Source organism: Cuculus canorus, chromosome 6 (genome assembly GCF_017976375.1).
Source record: "Cuculus canorus isolate bCucCan1 chromosome 6, bCucCan1.pri, whole genome shotgun sequence".
Classification (NCBI taxonomy): Eukaryota; Metazoa; Chordata; class Aves; order Cuculiformes; family Cuculidae; genus Cuculus; species Cuculus canorus.
Window position 1 is genome coordinate 38,077,397 of NC_071406.1, and position 18,747 is coordinate 38,096,143.

Genomic DNA, 18,747 nt, shown 5'->3' on the forward strand with positions numbered 1-18,747 from the left:
CAAAGCGATGATGATGATATTTAAATCGAAAAACTTTCGTTGGGCTCTTTGGTTCAATGTTAGATGTTTTCTTTTGACCAAGCTGGGATCAGCAAACCACAAAGTCATCAAAAACTGCCTCACATTTCTAGTGTTACAGCACTTTCTTCCTTTCAACATTACTCTGCCTACTATTCTCCCCAGAGGTCTTATAGTTCTTCCTCCATCCTTTTCTTCTCTACTTCCTTTGTTCTGTCTTTCACGATCCTGTTGACCTACTCTTCTCGTGATGATAAAATTAAAATCAAAACAGTCTTAAATGCTTGAAAGAAAATTACGACCACCACCACCATCCATACATCCCCATCTCCTGTGTCCTGCATCACCTGTCCCAGCTGCCGCGAAGGCCAGCCCTGCCCTGTGCTTCATCTACCATGGCAGAACTTTCATGCTGGCCAAATCCTTCTGCATCTGGCGATGTGGTCCTTACCCCTGCCACACAGCTTTAGGGCAGTAATTGGCCAGCGATTTCCCCAGCCTTATTTTGACCCTGCAGTTCCCTCTCTGGTTCGTCCTGCTTTCTCCTCAGTCCCACTGGCTAGGGAGGGGGAGAGTGAGAATGTGGCTGTGAGGGGACCTGGCTCCTTTGCCCCCTTCCATGGCCATCTGTGGATGATGCCCACCCATTCAGTAACCCAGCTCTGAGAAGTGGCTACAATTTAGGAAGTCAGTCCGGAGAAGTGCAAAAGTAGCTCACATCCCTGGCCTGCCTACAGGTACATTGGGGAAGGCGGGGTGGTCTCACAAACCTTAAGACTGGCAGCTTGTCTTATGCTCTAATCAAAATGTTCCACATCCCTCCCTAAATCTGCACAAGATTCGAGTGTGCCCTCCCATCAGGGTAATCCACACACATACATAAACAATGCTATAAAATAATCATAGAATCGTGGAATGGTTTGGGTCGGAAGGGACTTCAAAGCCCATCCCGTTCCACCTCCTGCCACGGGCAGGAACACCTTCTACTGGATCAGGTTGCTCAACTGTTCAACTTCTAAATATTTTACCAAGCAAGCTCTGTCCTCCTGTGTCCTGAGAGAAGTGGCAGCTCAGAGATCCTGACCTTCGTAACAATAACGCAAACAGCCAAGCAAACAGCTCACCTTGCATTCCAGTGACAAAGCTCAAGCTCCAAAGCAACAAATACCAACCATGTTACGCTGTGCCTCACACCTTTAAATAGAAATGCTAACTCAAGAAGGCATCAATTCAAAATGTTTCCTCCACACACACAATCCTTACAGCCAAAACCACTTCTTGAACTTGATTAGAATTCAAGTAACCTACAGCTACATTTCTCCATGAATAAACTCGCACTTCTTGATCTTTGGTTGCCACAGGATTAAAAAACATCTCGAGCTACTGGAGAGCCTTCAGAGGAGGACGCAAAGTTGGTAAAGGGTTTAGGGGGGAAGCTGGATGAGGAGCAGCTGAAGTCACTGGGTCTATTCAGCCTGGAGGAGACTGAGGGGAGACCTCATTGTGCTCTGCAGCTTCTTCACACGAGGAGGGGGAGGAGCAGGCACTGAGCTCTTCTCTCTGGACCCGAGGGAATGGCAGGAAGATGCACCAGGGGAGGGTTAGGTTGGACATCAGGAGAAGGTTCTTCCCCCAGAGGGTGGTGGAGCCCTGGAACAGCTCCCGGAGAAGCAGTCACGGTGCCAAGCCTGACAATATTCCAGAAGGGTCTGGTCAATGTTCTCAGCCCCACGGTATGAATGTTGGGGTTGTCCTGGGCAGGGATGGGAGCTGGACTCGATGGTCCTTGGGGATCCCTTCCCACTCAGGACATTCTGTGATTTTATGATCTTTTCCACACTCACAGATTGACCCATCCTTTCACAGGGTTCCTAAGTCATAATGCAACATAAACTTTAAATAAGGACTTCTACCCTCTCTAACAACAAAAAACTTCTGAATATGCTTTCTAAACCCTCTAGGAATAACTTATAACATCAGTCACTCACCAAAACATGTGATTCTCCCTCAAACCTGTGACGGACTTCTTGGAAGGATGACCCCAGAGGTGAAATCCTGGTCCTGCTGAATTCACAGGCAACTTCCCAGCTGCCATTGATTTCAACAAAGCTCAGTTCTTCCCCGTCACCAGTAGCAGGCGAACTCTCTGTATTTTCCAGTTAAGAGAGTTATGCCAGAAGAATTGTTTCCAAACAATCTGGCTTGCCTGTCTTTGTACACACCTTCTGTGTATCACCACACTCTCTTGAAGATGGAAATAAACACCCCCTGCACATACACACACATCCTACCCTTGCATACCGTGGAAGGAAACATTACCGGAATAAACATTTAAAGAGACAAACTATTACTTAAGATGGAAATGACAGGAATGTGGCCTCTAAAGAGTTACTCTTCAGATGATGGAGAGCAGTCAGCCTTCAGCAGTGATCGGATTTCCAGCTTCTGTAGAGGCTGATCACTCCCAGAGCCCGCGCGTGGTATGCGAAGCTCTCAAGGACAGCTTGATTTCTGGCATCTCTGGACAGGTTGGAAATTGTAATTGCAATCACAGGGAGCTTCTGTGCCTGGAACTGACAGGCAAACAGCTCCCTCTTCTAAGTGGCTACACTTACAGTGTACCTAAGTGGGAGGAAGAGGGGAGACAGCACAAAAGGGCATCTACAATCAAGAGTTAGGTTACCCCTTGTCCTCCATCCGCAGCAACTTGACGTGGTAGAGTGCAAACCTGTTTGAATGGCACGGAAGTGTGCTGCCAGGCAGAGCAGCACTGCTGGTCCTTTTCAGCTCTTCTTACAGAGACCCCTTCTGCCAGCTGGAAAGGACGACGTTTACATAAATGACAGCAGAAGAGGATAAGGAAAAATGTCTCAAAAGAATATAATTTGATCCTAAAGATGCCCTTTAAACTGAGGCTCAGGATTAACTCAGCTGTGTTTCCCAAGCAGCCGTGCAGCCAGCGGAATGACTGTTCGGTGCCTGGATGTACTATCACGCTGCTGTTGGTAGTAATGTCTTTTCGAGTTCTCAGAAGCATCTACACCAACTATTGAAGACCTCGGTCACACACTTGGCTGGGCAGCAAGAGATGTAAACGAAATTAAACAATACGGAACTTTTGGAATGGGTCCACACAAGGCTGGATCCCCTCTGTTAGGAGGACAGGCTGTGAGAGAGTTGGGGTTGTTCAGCCTGGAGAAGAGAAGGCTGCGGGGAGACCTTAGAGCAGCTTCCAGTGCTGAAAGGGGCTCCAGGAAAGCTGGGGAGGGGTTCCTGATCAGGGAGGGCAGGGAGAGGACGAGCAGGAATGGCTTTAAATTGAAAGGGGGAAGATTAGATATAGACATTAAGGAAGAAATTCTTCATGATGAGGGTGGGGAGGCCCTGGCCCGTGTTGCCGAGAGCAGTGGTGGCTGCCCCATCCCTGGAGGGGTTCAAGGCCAGGTTGGATGGGGCTTGGAGCAACCTGATCTAGTGAGAGGCCACCATGGGCCAGGGAAGGAACCCGAAAGATTCAGCTTAGAATCCCTCCTATCTCTAATGCCAATGATGGCATCCAAGAAGAGGTAAGCCTTCCCTCACCTCCCCACCTGAATAGCCGGCTGTCTCTCCAGCATACCTTCCACAGTGGCATCTAAGCATACCTGAATAAACAAGGAAGGCATCTAGACCTGTCCAGATCTCTGCAGGTTTTCACCTGAACAGCAGAGGAAATTCTCTTTTGCCAGTCAGTTACACTATTTTTTTCCTCTCTAAACCTCTGAAACAGAAGCAATTTTGATACATCTTGAGAACTTATCTTTATTATAAGGCAGGCTTACAATACAAGAAAAGCTGTTTCTCTTTCTTTTTGCATTGCAGGATATCTGACTGCTTTATTAATTTAGTTAATTAGGTCAGACATAAATTAAAGATGCGGGCATCAGACCCCCATCTGCAGCCTTAATTTGTTAGCTGTGTGCCTGGTGGAGGTCATTGTCACTTATTGCCTTTACACTTGGCTTGACAAATGCTCTGCTGCCCACGGAATGTTGCTCCAGGAGACAGCAGGGAACTACAGCGAGCCCAGGCAAAGTCAAGAAGCCCCCTAGATCTTAATTATAACACCATAACGAAACCAACTGCCTCTGAAGCTCTCTTACCGGGAAACAAATGAGCAGGGGAAATTTATTTCCAACCATAAATCCCAAACCCTTCAGTTTAATTTTTCCCAAGTTAACTTTCTCACCTAGCTAAGCAGCACTGCTTTCTATTATTAGCTCCTGGCCCAATATCATCTGACCACCATCAGTCAAACTGTCTTCATCTCAATGAGCTCGGGGACTCCCAAGGAACTCTGTGTATGCAGACTTGTGCTTCCAGCCTCTAATTATTTTCTAACAGATAATGGAGCATTTAAGTTCAGCGAGGATAGATTAAAGTTGTAAGTGGATGAAAACCCTGGCCAGAATCACAGCTCGCAGGATTACTTCCTGGAAACACCAGGCTTAGAGGGCTAAAGAGGAAAGGCGCTCATCAATTGTCTGCTTCCCTTTGACAAGTTACAATTTAAAGATACAATTTTTTTTTAGCCTCAAAGATAGTTTGCTATGATTTTCCACTGCAGTAGTACTTTGGAATGCATTATATTATCCCTCGAGCATCTGGTTTGATGTTAAACCACTGGATCAGGCCAATGGCTACTTGACTTCTCAGACAGTTATAAAAGCCAAAGAGGCTGAGGGGGGAAAATTGTTTTCACAAGTCACATTGTAGCTCCCTGACTGACTATCAAGAAGCCTCTTAGCTGTATATTTGCCTTTTTTCCTCACAACAAACCTCTCTACCCTCCCTGAAACTCAAGGCCATCATAAACTCTCTATTCTACTCTCTATTTGGTGAGACCCCACCTGGAGTCCTGTGTCCAGTTCTGGAGTCCGCAGGACACAAAGAGCATGGAGCTGTTGGAGAGAGGCCAGAGGAGGCCACGGAGATGATCCGAGGGCTGGAGCACCTCCTGTATGAGCACAGGTTGAGAGAGTTGGGGTTGTTCAACCTGGAGAAGAGAAAGCTGCGGGGAGACCTTAGAGCACCTTCCAGCACTGAATGAGGCTCCAGGAAAGCTGGGGAGGGGCTCTGGATCAGGAGTGCAGGGACAGGACAAGGGGTAATGGCTTTAAATTGGAATGGGGAAGATTTGGATTAGACATTAGGAAGAAATTCTTCACATTGAAGTTGGGGAGGCCCTGGCCCAGGTTGCCCAGAGCAGCGGTGGCTGCCCCATCCCTGGAGGGGTTCAAGGCCAGGTTGGATGGGGCTTGGAGCCCCTGATCCAGTGGGAGGTGTCCCTGCTCATGGCAGAGGTAGAACTGGATGGGCTTTGAGTCCATTTCCACTCCAAACCATTCCATGATTCAATGAAATTGTTACTGGCCTTCAGGTGAGGAGCAGGAAGCCCCTTCCTCCTGACCCCCTGTGTGACTCCCCTCCCAGACACGCTCACTGGTTGAGCAGTTGCAAGAACACCTACAAGAACTTGGAATTCGGATTCCAGCTTCCTTCTGTGGACAATGCAGCGTGAGCAGCCAAGCAGTGAGGAGAATCTACACACAACGACTTAAGCATCCAACCGTTTCAACACCCAAGGAGAAACCCTTTAGATGGTAAAACTATTCCGGACATAACACGCATATAGAAATACGTGGAGAAAAGGCAAATGTACATTTTACAGAACAGCGGCAACTGCCTCTGCAGGGTGAAAGCAAACCCACTGAAGTCCTGATGGACACTGTGCTTCTACCCTTTAGAAGGCGGAATGGGCTGCTTAGCAGACTTCAGCTTGCACTGCTGTAACAGACACGGACCACTGCGGCGATAAAAACCACGTAAGCAAGCAGGGAGCAGAGTAAAAGCAAAAGAAGTAGCTGGGAATGTGTGGAGAGAGAAACCTGGAAATGGACTCTGCTGCAACTCTCCAAAGAAAAATTCCTCCTGATGGGAGAAGGGTGGGAGGTATTTGGCCATAGCAGGGGCTAACATCATGAATTATATCATTATAGTTATTACAGATCCATTAGCGGGTGTTCAAGGTGCCAAAATGACAGCCAAGCAGCCAAATTGTTTTTCTTTACTCTTTTAGCATAACATTTAGTGGAATTTGAGGCGCTCGCAGAGCAGTTTCAGACTTGGATCCTACTAGCATTAGAGGTTTTAACGAGAGCCGATAGACAATGCCACTAACACCTATACCGCTAGTTCTGTAGACACTGAAGTGTCCATGTGCCTCTTCCGTACACAAAGCACTGTTTACATGAGGCTTTGTATTTTCCAGAGCCTCTCGAAAAGGAACGTCGAGTTTTACTTGCAACTACAAGGACACACACAACTGAATCAGAAGCAATCACTGACAAAAGCACACCTGCGCTTGACCAAGTAGGAGAAAAAGCTAAAGTGAAGGGTGGGATCCATAAAATGACACCTTCTGCCCACTAACCCCCTCTTCCTATTCGTAACCAGCATGTCAGGCACTTACTGAAGAAAGAGTTAACCCCTGCTACGATCAAAAAGGCACTTAGCCACTCAAGACCTTAAACAAGTCTGCTATAACTGCTTTTAATCAACAACTATTCATAAAACTCTCTTTGCCAAAATCGCAACCGATGCATTCTGCTTTCATACATACACTTAATATTTTCCTTATAAAGCCAGTAAACAGCACCAAGTCTTAGCAGAACTGTTATACTGACCAAAGTCTTGGAGCATCAATGAGTAAAACACATTTTCGTGCTATAACTGACTTGTGAATGTCAAAGTTATCTCCTCATAATGGCTTAAAATGTTAAGAAGTTGAGTGTTGGACTTGGAGCATTGTCCTAGACCCTTCTGGGACAGGGAGGAATGGTCACATTAAAGCCATAAAGAATGCCTAGGCCGTTCTCTTTAAAAAAGTGGCTTGGGTCAGGAAATAAATGAGTTAAGGGGTGGGGATGGCAGGAGCGTCCATATGACTGCATGAGCAATTATTTCAAAGGAATGAAGTTACATCTTCATCAGTGCCGTATGGCAAAGGCTGTTACAGACCACTGTATGTACATCAAATGCAGCATTGACACAGAACATCTTGTTTCTCCTTATGTCACTTATATCAACGAATGATGACATCCAATTCTTTTTTATTAGGTTTAAAAAATAACGTTTAGGTTATTATTAACCCCTAGGACTAGAAATCACCTTAGCTTTCCTCTCACCTTGGAACCACTGGGTTGGAGACTCGTGAGAAACTGCTAAAGAGAAACCTTTCCTAGCGTGGCTGTACCTTGAATGGTTAAAATCCCCAGAGTTTCCAGAAAGCCTTCCTCATTTCCGAGCTATTTATCAGATGTTACAATGTGTATACCGGAGGGAAGTGTGGTCCAGTGAGTTCAGGCAGCTGATCACCTGAGCTGTGAAACCTTGGACAAGTAATTTTGTCTTTTAACAAGGACTTTATGTTTCTTTGTAGAGTGCTTCAAGGTTAATCAGTATCTGGGAAGGACCCTACAATGACGTTGGGGAGGTCCTGGTCCAGGTTGCCCACGGAGGTGGTGGATGCCCCATCCATGGAAACATTCAAGGTCAGGTTGGATGGGGCTGGGAGCAACCTGATCTGGTTGAAGATGTCCCAGCTCCTGTAGGGGGTATGGACTGGATGACCTGTAAATGTCCCTTCCAACCCAAAGCACTCTTGGATTCAAAGGAGATATCACTGTTAGTTATTATATCAGGGGGCACATCCTCAGCTGGTCCAAGCTGCTCAGCTCCACTCACTTTCCTACAGTGATAACAATTCCTTCCTCTTGAGGTTGGATTCTGCATCACTGACTCCCAGCATCACACACAGAGCACAGGTGACATTCAGCACCCTTTCACCCTCTGCACATTCACTTCAAAAGGGTGATGAATACCGGCTCTCCTCTTTCTGGAGCTCTACCATTAACAGTACTCTTGGCCATAAAGCAAACATCTAATCCACTTTCCTCCTTTAGTGCAATTCATTCCTTTTAAACAGAGCCAAAATGGCTTTTTCCTTTTTTTTTTTATTAATTTGTGCACAATTATTCTTGAATTGCATCAACAGAAATGGGCAGCGTTCTGTAAAAAGCACAGGAAACCCCTTCATCTGTACAGCCTTTGTCCAATTGCCGGAGAACTCACACGTGATAATTTATCTGAAATAGCTAAATCCATAACTGCACATTTCTATTCATTCCTAGATGGAAGAATAGACTATAACAGGAGAACATTTACTGTGTGGTTTATAGGCTCATTAATGCTAACTGAATTAAGCCTACACTGAACAGATCTTCAGGACTTAATAGTCCAATGTTATATTCAACATCACAAGAGGGATTTACAAAAAGTGCAAGTGTCTATGATTTGCCAAAATCTGTCACTGGTAGGGGACACACATTCCCAGTGTCGATGAGGCTGGGTCTTGACATGGAGCTGAAAACTGAGCATGTAGTTTGTGTGAACACAGAACATTCAGGAAAATTATGGTCTTGACCTCTCATTAACAATTTTTCAGATTAGTAAAGCAAACGGGCTTTTAAAATCCAGCATACGTTATTTTTCTCCCTTCCCTGTTATGCTTTGCTGCTCCTAGCTCCAGTGCTCAATTCCCAGGGATGCTGAAGCAGAAGAGAGCTGAGGCTAAATTTCTCTTCCTGCGAGTTCTGCACCAGTGGAGACTCGCATACACGGTAAGATGCTCCCCTGCAACTCCTTCTCTCTCATTTCTAGCTTCTCTCCCACGGAAAGACATGACTGGCACATGAGACAGAGGAGTTTCAAGCTTCCCAGTGATGGAAAGATCATTTAAATGAAACTTCCAAGCATCTTAGGGTCCACAACATCTACACAGTAAAAAACCCAGCCCTTCATAACCGTGGAGCCTCCACCGCCCTGGTAGAACACGTACTTGCGGTTCCAAAACAGAGTGATCTAGAAGCAATAAAGTAAACGGGGCAGAGCTTTGTTTCATAGACATCTGCAAATCTCTACAGCTTCAGAGAAGCAGCACTGACCTAGTCACAGCTCAGGAGTAACCTTGGTTGGTTTTGTTTGAACATTGCTGCAAGCGAGAATGCTATCGATACGCATTAATACAGAGGCAGCTTGTCAAAGACTCAGGGAAGGAGGGAAAGGGCCTGCATACAAACCCACCGCAGCTGGGTGTTCCTAGGAACACTTGCTGAACAACAGCACTATACTGGCCCTGAGTACAAACCTCCTTCTACTATTTAAGGAAAGAAAACTGGCAGAAATTCGTCTTTCAATCCCTATGGAGTACAGAGAGACATCCCCACCCTCCCAAAACTCAAAGACACCGATCGTCTTACTTACATCCATAAACTCCACATTGGCTTTCGGACCAGTGGTCTCATTCAGGATCTTGATGGCCACAGGAATCTTTACTGTCTCTCCCTCAGGGACCCAAATACCCTAAACAGAGAAAAAAAAGTGACACAAGATTAATTAAACATCTCAGAACTGAGAATAGACACCAAGTAAGCTTTAAAAAAAAAAAAAATCCTACAAAATTCCTTCTTACACCAAAAGTAAGCCCTTACATAAAAAGACAGATCTAACGTCAGTGAAGGTTCTCAATCAGGGACCCTTGATGTTCCTGTCCTCAACCAGGTGTCTAGAGAGTGATGCCAGCATGCCCATGATGCAATGTGTTTTCAAATGACAACTCATTCTCCTAAAATCAAACAAAAATCTAGGCTTCCTGTTCTGGACTCTGATGATGAAATTACCGAAACTAGCAGAGAACTCTCAAAGCTGATTATTATCAGGCCGCGTAGGAACAGGACACCCTGAGAACAAGGTATTTAGAGTGAAACAGCTAGGCGCTATTTCTCTAGTTTATAGATATCCAAGAATTGAAACCTTAGATGGGTAAAAAGTAAACTTTAAAATGAAAGTTCTTCAACTGTGTGTCTCGGGCTACTGTTCCATCCTTCTTGGCTACTGCTGTATTCTTGGCAACTTCCAGCACTTTATTGTTGTCTAAGTGTATTCAAGCTCATTATTAACTGCATTCCCGTGAACTCGTACCTGTAGTGACCTGGTCTGTACCCTTGCATCTCCTCCCTGGTTTGAAGATAAATGCAGTACCTGTCCTCCTCCACTGCTCTGACCTACTGCTTCCACTCGGCAGCTTTGAGTGGATCCCAAAGGGCTGGGCAATTGCTTGGATCTGCTCATTAAGCCCTACGCTTCATGCCTTTGGGATTTGACCAACGGTTCTTAAATAAGAGGCTCAAACTGAAGCATTTTTCCCCTTGTGGGTTCTGTTTTTACATCCTGGTTGTTAAAGGGCGCACTGCCATAACTCATCTTTTCTATTTAAATGGAAGAAACAAGAAGTATGATCTGTTGTAGCTAATATTGTTTTACAAGGTAGGATTACTCTTACAAGACCCACGTGCCACTTGTGAATGAGAGAAAACATTTATTGAGCCTTCCCAAAGTGCACTGTAAAGCCCTTATGTAAGGGCAGAATGACTTCAAAGCTGCCTTTTAACATCAACACAACCCAGCTGGCATAGTCCTCTGCGTGCAACAGTGATCGTGGCTGACGCTCCTTTTCTCACCAAGAAATAAGATCTGCATGACTGATTAAAACTGAAGGTAACGTTTGAGCCTGAAGATGCGCTCCTCCCACGCAATTCCACTATCCCAAGTTTCCCAGATAGTTTCACAGGGCTCAGGAACCCATCCAGGGTGCTTTGCCGCAATGCAGAACTTGGCTGTTTGGAAGTTAAATGAGGAAACTCACTGCTGTGGAGTGAAGACTCTTACCTTATATACAGTTCCAAAGGCTCCAGAGCCAAGAACCTTGACTCGCTTCAGCTCGGTTTCCTTTAGAATACGAAGCTGTGCCTGGTTGGGAGCTGTGCCGCTTGGAGTCAAGGGTTCCACAAGCTACGAAGAAAAATACAACAGTCTTAATAACTGAAAACATGAAGACTCATCAGAAAACACACAATCCAACCAAACACTGGAACAAGACAGCGGTGGGGTCTATTGACCTGACAACTTGTGGGGAGATCTCTCACTTCAATACTAAACGAGCAATGCTAAGAAACCAAGACACCTGATAAAGAAAATCCTCACCCAACATGCAATAATTCCCACCAGGAATGGCACGATGGAATTACAAACTGGAAATTGAATTGGTGTCACAACAAGCCACCCAAGGACTCCTGCTAATGGAGGCAGTATAAATATTTTCTACATGACAGAAATACAGCATTTATTATCAGTGCACCACATTCTATTTTTGCCCATTTTAGTGCCTTTTAAGCTGGCCATATTTCTTTTTAACAGCCCTGACTTAATGGCTCATCACGTTCTCATTCTGTTTTGGGGAAGGGACTGTTTTTCTCAAGTTCTGTTATACTGCACAGGAGGAGAGCTTTAAGGAGAAAACATCTTGCAGCACACCACTAATTTATAACAGCCACCGATTTACTGAAAAAAAACCAGAAAAACAAAGGGACAATTAAACAATTTGCTTGAGATGTCCCAAGAAACTTTGTAAATGAGCCACAATGGCATCTTCAGTTAAAAATGCAATCAGATCTCAACATTACATGGTCTCTGCCAGAAAAACAATGCTGCTTTAAAACTAAATAAAGAATACATTAAAAGGATAACACTCTCAACAATGAAAACCAGTCTGTCCCTTCCCAAGATGAGGAAAATAATTCAGGGCTGCTCCTGCTCGAATCTGTTTGAAGCCTCTGCCATGTCTTAAGCTGGCAAAAGGGTTTCGACAAACTTCTCTGGTAGCTGGACTGAAGACCTGAACATTTTTAATGTAAAAGAACACCTCTGCACAGCTTTTCAAACATGAGAAGCAGCACAGACTCACCTCAGTTTCCAGGAATCTCCGCAAAGCTCTCTTCTTCTTAATGCTTTTGCGCCGAACGTACACGGCAAACGTCAGACCCACAATGACGATGATGAAGAGGCCACCAATAACTCCCGCGGCAATCAGAGGGGTTCTACCAATCAGAAGCAGACACTTTATTTTTAGGTAGAGTGAAACACAGAAGATTGGTTGGGTACATAAAACACAATCACTTGGAAAGCCTACTAACTCTTTTAAGACCTGAATTTCCAAGTCAGTTCAAATGGCAAGTCAGGGGCAACACATTAACACAGGGTATGACATTTCTTTTTATTCAATATTCCAGTTTCACAGTTTTCAAACCACCATGCACATGTGAGGAGTCGTGTGGACAAGGAGACACAACATGCACTTTGATGGCAAACGCAAATCTGCAATGGCAAAATGAGGATACAGGTACCTGCAGGAGCTTCAACTACACTCTTTGGCTCCATCAAGAATAACTCACGGGGTGCTGCATTTAGAGGAAAACTAAAGAATGACTGGTTAACTGCCAATACAACGTGCCTTCCTGAGTAGACAGAAAGCGAGAGGCAACTTCAAACGTGGTGTTTCATAGACAAATCTGGAGGCATTGTACTTGTACACCTTCTCAAGTAGGGGATAGTTATATTTTAACAATATAATTCATGACTAGAACCACGCACCCTCTGTAATTCCTTGTTCATTACTATTACATCCAAGTGTTTTGGTCAGGGGTTTGGTTGCACCCATCTGGATTTGCTGTGGGTTTTCAGCACAGCCAAATCTCAGGCCAAGAGACCCCAAACTCCTGAGAACGACGCCAGGCAAGGCCCAGCCTTTGCACCAGACACTACTCCTATAACTCCTCTCAGCTTTCCAGGATCTTGAGCAGCATGACCTACAATTACTAACCTGTTTTTCCACAGTGATAAGATGTTGTAGGCTGGGATCATGGCACATACTATACAAGCACAAAACAAAAAGACTGTCACAGACAGCCGCTCCATTTGACTTGGGTGCCCGCATTCGGAGACCGCCTACACAGTCAGTGGAGGGAAGAAAGCTCCCTTTGAAGAAAAAGTCAAAGCAATAGCTGCTCTGACTCAGTTTTCATTCCGTTTCCCTGCTCTGCCTCTAAAGGGTGGAAAACAGCCTTCAAAACAAAACCTTACATTAGGCATTTTCGGAGCACACCAACAACTTACTAGCATACAATCACAGCATTGCTTGGGCGGAAAAGACCTTTGAGATCATCAAGTCCAACGATATCAGTCCTGTACTAAACCAGATATCCGAGCACCTCGTCTGCTTGTCTTTTAAAGCCCTCCAGGCATGGGGACTCCACCACTTCTCTGGGCAGCCTCTGCCAGTGCCCGAGAACCCTTTTGGTGGAGAAATTTTTTCTTGACATCTAATCTGAACCTCCTATGGCACAACGTGAGACCATTTCCTCTCGTCCTATCCCTTGTTACTTGGGAGAAGGTATCGGCAATCCACCTCACTACAACCTCCTTTCAGAGACCTGTAAAGAGCGATGAGGTCTCCTCTCCTCCAGGATAAACACCCCCAGGTCCCTCAGCTGTTCCTTATAACCCTTGTTCTTCAATCCCTTCATGAGCTACATTCCCCTTCTCATGCCTAAACACACTGACAGCATCTAACACCCTTCCATCAATGCTGGACAATAACTGAAAAGCTGATTAAAAAGAGACAGCACAATAACAGCAGAGCATAAATGATGCCAAAATCACTGTCTTATAAGTACAAGAAATAGGTTAACTATTGTCAAGACTGTGGAAATACCACTGCTGTGCCTTAACAGCCTCCCTCGGTTATGTCTGAACGACAATAAAAGACACATTATGGCCTATCAATAAAAACGTACCATACAGCTATTGAAAATTTAAAGGAGTGTCCCACAGAAATAGTAAACTGAGTTATCTGAACCTTTATTCTTCTTTTTCTGCCCTACCACGAAATGCAACAGAGGGAAGCACTGCCATCTAACCCAGCTCGATATATTAAGGTGTGTCTGCATTACCACTGAGGACCATTTTGAAGCCCATCTTTGAACTGTCCTACCTGTCCCTTCACACTGCAGTTTTGTTCAGAGAAGTCTCAAGGCAAGAGACCTGGGTTAATTTCTAGACAGCAACCAGAAGCCCATATCCTGTCTACACACAAAGAAGCATGATCAGCAGGTCGAGGGAAGGGATTCTCCTCTACTCCACTCCAATAGGACCCCACCTGGAGCCCTGCAACCAGCTCTGGAGTCCTCAGCACAGGAAAAACATGGAGCTGTCAGACTGAGACCAGAGGAAGCCATGAAGGTTATTCGAGGGCTGAAGCACGTCCTGCATGAGGACAGGCTGAGCGAGTTGGGGTAGTTCAGCCTGGAGAAGGCTTCAGAGAGATCTTAGAGCAGCTTCCAGCACTGAAAGTGGCTCCAGGAAAGCTGGGGAGGGGCTCTTGGTCAGGGAGTACAGGGACAGGATGTCGGGGAATGGCTTTCAGCTGAAAGAGGGGAGACTCAGATGAGATCTTAGGCAGAAATGTTTTGCTGTGAGGGTGGGGAGGCCCTGGCCCAGGTTGCCCAGAGCAGTGGTGGCTGCCCCATCCCTTGGAGGGGTTCAAGGCCAGGTTGGATGGGGCTTGGAGCCCCTGATCCAGTGGGAGGTGTCCCTGCCCATGGCAGGGGGTAGGACTGGATGGGCTTTGAGATTCCTTGCAACCCAAACCATTCCAGGATTCTATAGGCTGGACAGCCAGGACTTCTCTGGGCAGCCTAGGCCAGTGCCTCATCCCCAGGTTCCTCTAGTTTGGCCTTAAGACACATTCCCCTTTCCAATCCCGTTGGTTACTCTGCCAACTTTGAGTACAGAGCTCAGGTAAAAGGACCTGGCATATAAACCCAAAGGAATTCAGTTTCAATCTTATAATTTTTCACAAACCCCGCTACACCACAGACTGACGGAACAGGCAGGAAATCTCTTGGCTTTAAAGTGCGTATTAATAACTATCACAGCAGCTGTCAAAATAAACAATGAGAGTTTCACGGGGCTGTGTATGCTAAAAATGGTCCAAGCAATATTTACATGACAGACCACAATAAGGAAGCAGTTCCAAAGGAGACATAAGGACTAGCAAAGAAAATAAAATGAATTTACAAATTCCTTGCAGCCCTTTTATTGTTATAGAGCACAGAGATTCAAAATGAATCCTCGTGGTCCATTGTGCCAATTCTCACTGACTTTAAAAGAAAGTCCTCATCATTTTATTAGTGAATTGAAAAAAAAGCAAATGATTTTCAAGAGCTTCACCAAAGAAGCATTTAGTCATTAACGTGAAATACGCTGTAATTACATATTATAGCTGAATTTTCAGGAGGCACCACCTAAATGCAGTTAAGCAAGCTTAAAAAGAGAGCGCAAGAGGAATAATAGAACATGCGAGAGGACAAAAAAAAAATCACCAATGTATTTTAACACTAAACAAATAACTCTAATACAGAAAAAGTCTTAGTTTGAACTCAGTGTTCAGTTCCCTTCGCTATCCGCACATAAAAATGATGACAACTCAAACATCACAGACCGAAATGGACACGACCATGTAGCGTCCGGCTTCTCCTCACTCTGCTCTGAGCTAAGCGCCATCGTCAACAATCATCAGTGCAGGTTGCTGCTGGTCCAACGCACGTAGGTGATTTTCTAGGCCAGTTTTTTTCTGGGTGTCACCTACCTCATTCAAATGATTTTTACTCATGTTTGTTAGGCTGAATTTGTGTTTCTATCTATTCCTCTAGCATCTTTATGTCTTCAGCATCATTTCTCTCCTGTTTTCTTGTTTGCGTTGTCTTATATCCTGGCAAACTGCATTAACATGCTGTTTACCTTTCTTTTACATAATTGTTAAGGCTGTTTAACCTCAGAGAAGCTGTGGAAGACAAAACCCTTTGCCCATTTGTCGTTTTTAATCCAATCCTTTCTTTGCATGCACACTTGACCAACAGTTCAGCTTCACGTACAGCTGGACACACAAATCTCCTTATCTCTAGTGGCATTAAGGGCTTAATCCACCTACTTTTTGTGACATTATTGTCCCACAACCACCTCTGTAAATGCATTTCACTACATTTGCCCATCTCAGGCTACTGCTCACTCAAAACTAATTCCATGAAAGTCAACAGGAGGAATGTTCATAGAATCATAGAATCGCTAGGTTGGAAAAGACCTCTTAGATGATCGAGTCCAACCATGCCATGCCAGTAAACCATGTCCCTGAGCACCTCATCTACCCATCTTTTAAATACCTCCAGGGATGGTGAATACCTCCAGGGATGGTAATGCAGAGACAATAAATTTGCTATCAAAAACCCCACATTTGAAGGCATTGTTAAAAGTGTGGAGGCCCCATTTTCCATTAGGACTCAGAAAGGCTAAAGTCAAGCAAAGAGAGGCATTTTCATGTCAGTCCTGCCCATCCAGCATAAACAATGAGCAGCCAAACTCAATTCTAGCTCACATTTTCAGTTCCACTACAAATCCACCAGCAGGAAACTCCCGATACAGCCACAACTCTCCTTTAAAACCCAAAATCTACCCCAAAGGGTGGAGAAAAAAAACCAAACAACTCTGTTAGGTGTTTCTGGACTTTTATGCTCATCAAAGCAGACTTATCAATGCAAGAAATATGGGCTCTGAACGATAATTCCCCCCATATAATTAACTTGCTATCCCTCACCCCAGCCTCGGCTGAGGACAGAACACTGAATTAATGACTGGAGAAGGCGGCAGCAGGGGAGGGAAAAAATCATAACATGTGAAAAACTCTGCCTTTAAACTGGAAACTGCGTGTCTGCAGCTAAGAGTTGAAAGTAAGGCTCTAGTATTCCTTCAGGAGGAATGAATAATATATAGTTCTTTTTAAACGAGTACTGTGTTTTCATGTTTCGAAGCACGGAACACCCACTCCCACACACCAAAACCGAGACAAACAATTCAAAGTCAGTCTTCCAGGCTGGACAAGGATGCTCAACACAGGAGCTTGTATCATCCCATCCACCCCAAAACACATGCAATTCCCACAGTACGATGGAATGAGGTGTTAATGCCTAATTACTGACTGAGATGAGCACCCGGGCTCATACTCCTGACTGGAGAGCACAGCAGAAGGGCGATAGGAGATAGAATTGTGGTCCAGGGAGTAAGGCTGAACAAGAACACCTGCTTTTCTACCTGTGGCATTAACACACCTAATATGACACGTAAATAAATCGAGCTTTGAAGCCGAGCAATTAGAGGGCTTTAAGTTCCTGCCTCAGCCTTCCCCTCCTTCAAGTTTTACCTATGCACCCAAACAGCATTCATTACAATCTTGAATATTTGCCAAGTGGTCACTTCCCATAATTTTTTGTTATGAAGGCATTATTTTTTCCTGCTGGAGCTGGTCAAGTCCTTCCCAGCCCAAAAGATTCTACGACAATTAACGAGTCCTGCATTCCTCATTCCTTCCATCAGTGGGGAGTTCAGCTGACTTTGAAGCTGCGCTTTTAGAGACCTAACGGATTCTGCTAATCGTGGAACAATAATCTTAGTATTTAAAATAGACAAGATAAACAATCAGACTGGGAAGCAAATTCGTGTATGTTTTAACAGCTTCTCTCTGCTGTGCAGTTCTTCCCCAGCAGAGCTCTACAACCACAGCTTCCAGAGTGCCTGATGTTCACATAACTCTGCTCAGGGTGGGGAGGGAAGAATTCGTTTAATGTTAGTCACATTAAGACATGCTTTGCTTTATTTTTCTGGTTTCTCCCTTTTTCCACCTCCTCTGAGGGTGTTTGAACCCTGACAAATGTCACCATTTATGTACAGCTCAGGAGTTTGCGTAAACGCAGATTTTCATTCACAGCCAATCTCACAATTACTACCAATTCCGCTTTTAATCTAGATATGAGCCACCTGCATTCCATCGTACTGTCAGCTGGCTGCAGGTAAACTCTGCTGGCCACGACTTTTCAATATCTGAGCAACCTGATCCAGTGAAAAGTGTCCCTGCCCATGGCTGGGGGGTGGAAGCGGATGGATTTTAAGGTCCCTTCCAACCCAAACCATTCTGTGCATTCCCTACTCATGCCTCTTTTCTTCACTCGAAAAGTAGATTCTTCTCTTCACTCAACAAAATAAATGAAGACAAAGTAAAAAGACATTAAGTATAGCTTTGAAAAGGAATATAACCTGGAATTCTACACATTTCTACAAATGGATTATAAATTTATGATACCTTTATTATCATTAAGCGCACACAGTGCCCAAAAGATTTGGACTTTTTAAATGTGAGTGTCATAATTTAGGAGAACAACTACATTTCTATAACATTTTTGCCATAAATTACTAAGAACTCTCAATTTTAACTCCCTGCTAAAACAGTTGACAGAATAAACACTGAAATCTCTGGGATTATATTATCAATAACTGGGGCTTTTCAGGGGCTTCTCTCCCTATAAAACAGAAAAGCCCAAACAACTCTTGCAGACCTGGTATTTTTAGGCTGAGATTTTTCTCTCCTACCACAACATAAAAAGGAATGTTATTGTTAAGAACTTGCTCAGTGACTTTGTTTTGAGGCTTGTGCTTTAAGCAAACAGATTAACTTTCCTTCTAAAATATGCCAAGTCAGACCCCATGCAATGCAGATTGATTTATTGGCAACAGAAAGCCAGTTACATCCAACAGATTGCACTCAAAGGCGAAGTCAGTTCATCAAGTAAAAGAACAGTCCTCTCTAAACTTGTCATATTTCTCATTTTCTTTGGGAAGAGGAATATT

At 44.6% G+C, this 18,747-nt stretch overlaps 1 protein-coding gene across 3 annotated transcripts in view; it reads right to left on the reverse strand.

Moving 5' to 3' along the window:
- The window catches only part of ERBB4 (erb-b2 receptor tyrosine kinase 4), a 669,634-nt gene that overhangs the window by 110,381 nt on the left and 540,506 nt on the right, over nt 1-18,747 (reverse strand). For all 3 annotated transcript variants that reach the window (XM_054070102.1, XM_054070100.1, XM_054070101.1), the window contains exons 17-19: nt 11,921-12,053; nt 10,846-10,968; nt 9,382-9,480 (exon numbers count right to left, since the gene is read on the reverse strand). In XM_054070102.1, coding sequence (XP_053926077.1) covers nt 9,382-9,480; nt 10,846-10,968; nt 11,921-12,053 — 355 coding nt within the window. The remainder of the gene's footprint in view (nt 1-9,381; nt 9,481-10,845; nt 10,969-11,920; nt 12,054-18,747) is intronic.